At 28.7% G+C, this 3,452-nt stretch overlaps 1 protein-coding gene across 1 annotated transcript; it reads left to right on the forward strand.

Annotated features, from left to right (window-relative positions):
- The first annotated feature begins 1,075 nt into the window (after positions 1–1,075).
- LOC133815644 (uncharacterized) lies at positions 1,076–3,174 on the forward strand. The gene is made up of 3 exons (XM_062248458.1): positions 1,076–1,603; positions 2,760–2,831; positions 3,052–3,174. The coding sequence occupies exons 1-3, from the start codon at positions 1,076–1,078 to the stop codon at positions 3,145–3,147; spliced, it is 696 nt and encodes a 231-aa protein (XP_062104442.1). The 3' UTR covers positions 3,148–3,174.
- Positions 3,175–3,452: the final 278 nt, after the last annotated feature.

The following is a 3,452-nucleotide window of genomic DNA, read 5'->3' on the forward strand; positions in this document are numbered from 1 at the left end:
GTTTTGGAACCTCACCCAAGCGGTACACAGCAGCAGTTGGTGGCGGCAGTGAGCGGTGTACTGGAAACATCGACAAATATATGCATGACATACATCAAAATGATCCCCTCAATGAGTACCTCACAAATAGGCAACTCATTAGCCCAAACAACCGCCAGTGTTGCCAAAAAATGGTTCCAATCGTGCCAACCACTCGTCGAGAGGTGGTTGGAGTTGGCCGGAAAACGCAGTCAAAGTTTTGACGACGAAACTTTGACACCTCCGTTTGTCTGCGTCTTAACTCCGATAACTTTGAGATTTTGGGGATGAGGTCATCACCGACCACTGATGTTCTAGCCCCAGTGCGTGGTGGCAATGGAAGCTCCGGTGATGGCTGGACTTAAGCTTGTCGTGGCTTTCATGGCAGAGGGAAAGGGAAGGAAAGAAAAACAAAAGAAGAAGAAGAAAGAAGAATGGTTGGGGAGGGAGAAGGAAAAGGAGAAAAAAAATTCTGAATATTAAAGTAAGTAGGTCCCACCACTTATACAAAAAAAAATCATAATTTTATAATATTTTTTCTTTTTGACTTTTCAACCTAAAAAGTGCTAAGGTTTTACATCTTTTGGTTCTATCAACATGTTTCTCGGAAACTAATAATACATTGTCAACGGGATGAGATTTGTACCCTTTTTTTGGCACATAACATATATACTTCTTTCTTCGAAAATTATTATTAATCAAATATCCCTTAACACACGGTAATGTGTATATATATGTGTGTTACCTTATAGTCTACAAGAGAAAGACTGTTTCCATTAAATTTAAGGACAAAGTCTATATGTAAATATATGCATAAAATTGTATGTATAATGTATCTGAATATATTATTTGAGTTACGCGGTCCTAAATATTAAATTTATTCTCCGCGTAAATTCACCTATATAAATATAGGCTAAACTTCATCAATCATCATAACCCAACCTTAATAATAAATATCATCATCATCAAAACACAAAAAGCTGAAGAACAGCTATACACACACACACACTACTATATATCATTATATATATATAGCTAGCTAGCTAGGGTTTGTGATATGGATGACTTGCGTGTCACGGCAACTGCATACCACGAGTTTCTCCGCCATGAGACCAAGCTCGCAATCAAAGCTTTCGCAGAAGAAATGGAAACCAAAGAATTTCGTGACAAGATTAAGTTCGATGATTTCTCAAAGTACATGAGCACCATCGGTTTCCCGCACTTTGGCTCACAAAAGTTTTTTGATCAGCTGAGGAGGGAAGACAGAGATCACTTGGTTTATGCCGATATCGTAACTCTTTTGTACATAATACAGAGCGGTAGGCCGTTCTGCCAGGGCAAAGATTGCGCAAATAATAAGCTCATTATCACCGGAGTGTATTTTACTTGTGTCAAATGCTTCCTCCAACACTGCGATTACCACTTCAATGTTTGCCCTAATTGCTTTTACAACGAACGCTATGAGCATCCCCACAAGGAGTTTTTGGATCCAATGGTGATGCTTAGGCTTAAGGCTAAGCAAGACCAATCAAACGGGGTCAATAATAATAATACTACTTATTGCTCTGACAAGAACATGAACAAGGTACGTATAATTATATAATAGCAATTAGTATTAAGATTATGTTACAATTATTGTACTTTTGATACAATTTTATGAATTTCTACTATGTTATGTGCTAGATACAATTTTTAATTTTTAAAATTGTTACTTGTTTTGCAAAACAAGTAAATTTTGGCAATTTTTTTAATTATGAATTTTTATACTTGATATTGATTTATGAATTTGATTTAAATTTATTTAAGTTTATTAACATATAAATATATATAATATTATTAATCAATTAACTAAAAATATATTAAGTTTTTATTGATAAAAAAAAGTCATTCTTAAATAAAATATAAATTAAGTACAAGTTATTGTGGCATAGTATATGTAGATAACATAAATTTTTTGTTTTAATAGTTTTTTATTTTTTTCTTAACTGAATATTATTATATTTAACAGAATATTATTATATTTAACGGTAAATTGTGTAACTATGACTTAAACTTAAATAAAATTAAATAAATAAATAATTAAACAAATTAAAATAGGATATTTTTTTAGATATTTTACAATAATAATTATTTAAAAATAATAAAACTATTTATTTTATAACTTAAATAAATTTTAATTAAACTTAAAGTTAATATATTAAATATATAATACATAATCTTTAGTTGTCACTGCTAGATTAAAAAACTAGAACAAACATAACCTTAAACAAAAATAAATTAATAAATTAATTAAAATAGAATATTTTTAAGATATTTTATAATAATTTAAATAATTAAATCATATTTTGTGTGATAGTTTGTTTTTTATCAAGTGATTGCAGTTCTTTTTCTTTATCAAATTTACCAAAGGACATTGTGAGATACATTAGAAATTAAAAAATAGTTGATACATGTATACTACTGTTTACACAATGACTTTTTTAATTCTTATTATTTTATTTCTATTATTAATTTCTTTTTAAATATTATTGTATTTTATATATATGTCATGTAACCATATAAATATATATACATATATGTGAACGTTGTGTTTAGATCATGTACTCATATATGTAAAAATTATTGATATAAATATTTATATATATTATAGAATTTCATTCTATTATATATATATTCTTTTTTAAACAGTGAACTAGTTTTTAAATAGTGCACATATGATTGGATATATTATACATATGCAGGCAAGTGGCAGCACATCCTCGGCGGCGAGCAGTTCAAATGCAATTGTACCGAATAAACCACAGCCCAAAACTGTAAGTAATTCTCATATATTAATCTTCTTCTTATTTTCACTATCAATTTTGTATATTATATGGAACCTATTTCATACACTTATTAGTAGAATAGGTCCAACCACATATCTATGACCAATTGATAATAAATTAAACTTAGTCAATTAATTATTATTTTTTTCTTTTTGTAACAATTAATTTTAATATGTGCTAATTTATTTAGAATATGTGTTGTGATCAGAAAAATAATACAGACCGGGCTTTACAGCTAATGCAGATGGCAGTCGGTTTGGGAAATCTTGTGGCCGCCACAACAACATTGTGTACCATTTTGTGAAAATCAATGCTTTGCAGGAGAATTATATATATATATATATATATATATTTATACATGTATGTATGATCTATGTAGTTTTTTTATAGTGTATGAGTGTTTATAATTATATGTATAATCTATAGTTTTTTTTTTTAAAAAAAAAAAGGAAAAGAAAGAAAGAGTGTAGTAATAAGACTCCAAACCCATATATTTATATAATATTATGGTACTTTGTAATTAATTTTGCATATGGTATGGAATTAATTAATTAAGTATATGATTTTGATACTGAAATAAAAGGTTATATTTATTATAAACTAGTGTCT

Source organism: Humulus lupulus, chromosome 2 (genome assembly GCF_963169125.1).
Source record: "Humulus lupulus chromosome 2, drHumLupu1.1, whole genome shotgun sequence".
Lineage (NCBI taxonomy): Eukaryota > Viridiplantae > Streptophyta > Magnoliopsida > Rosales > Cannabaceae > Humulus > Humulus lupulus.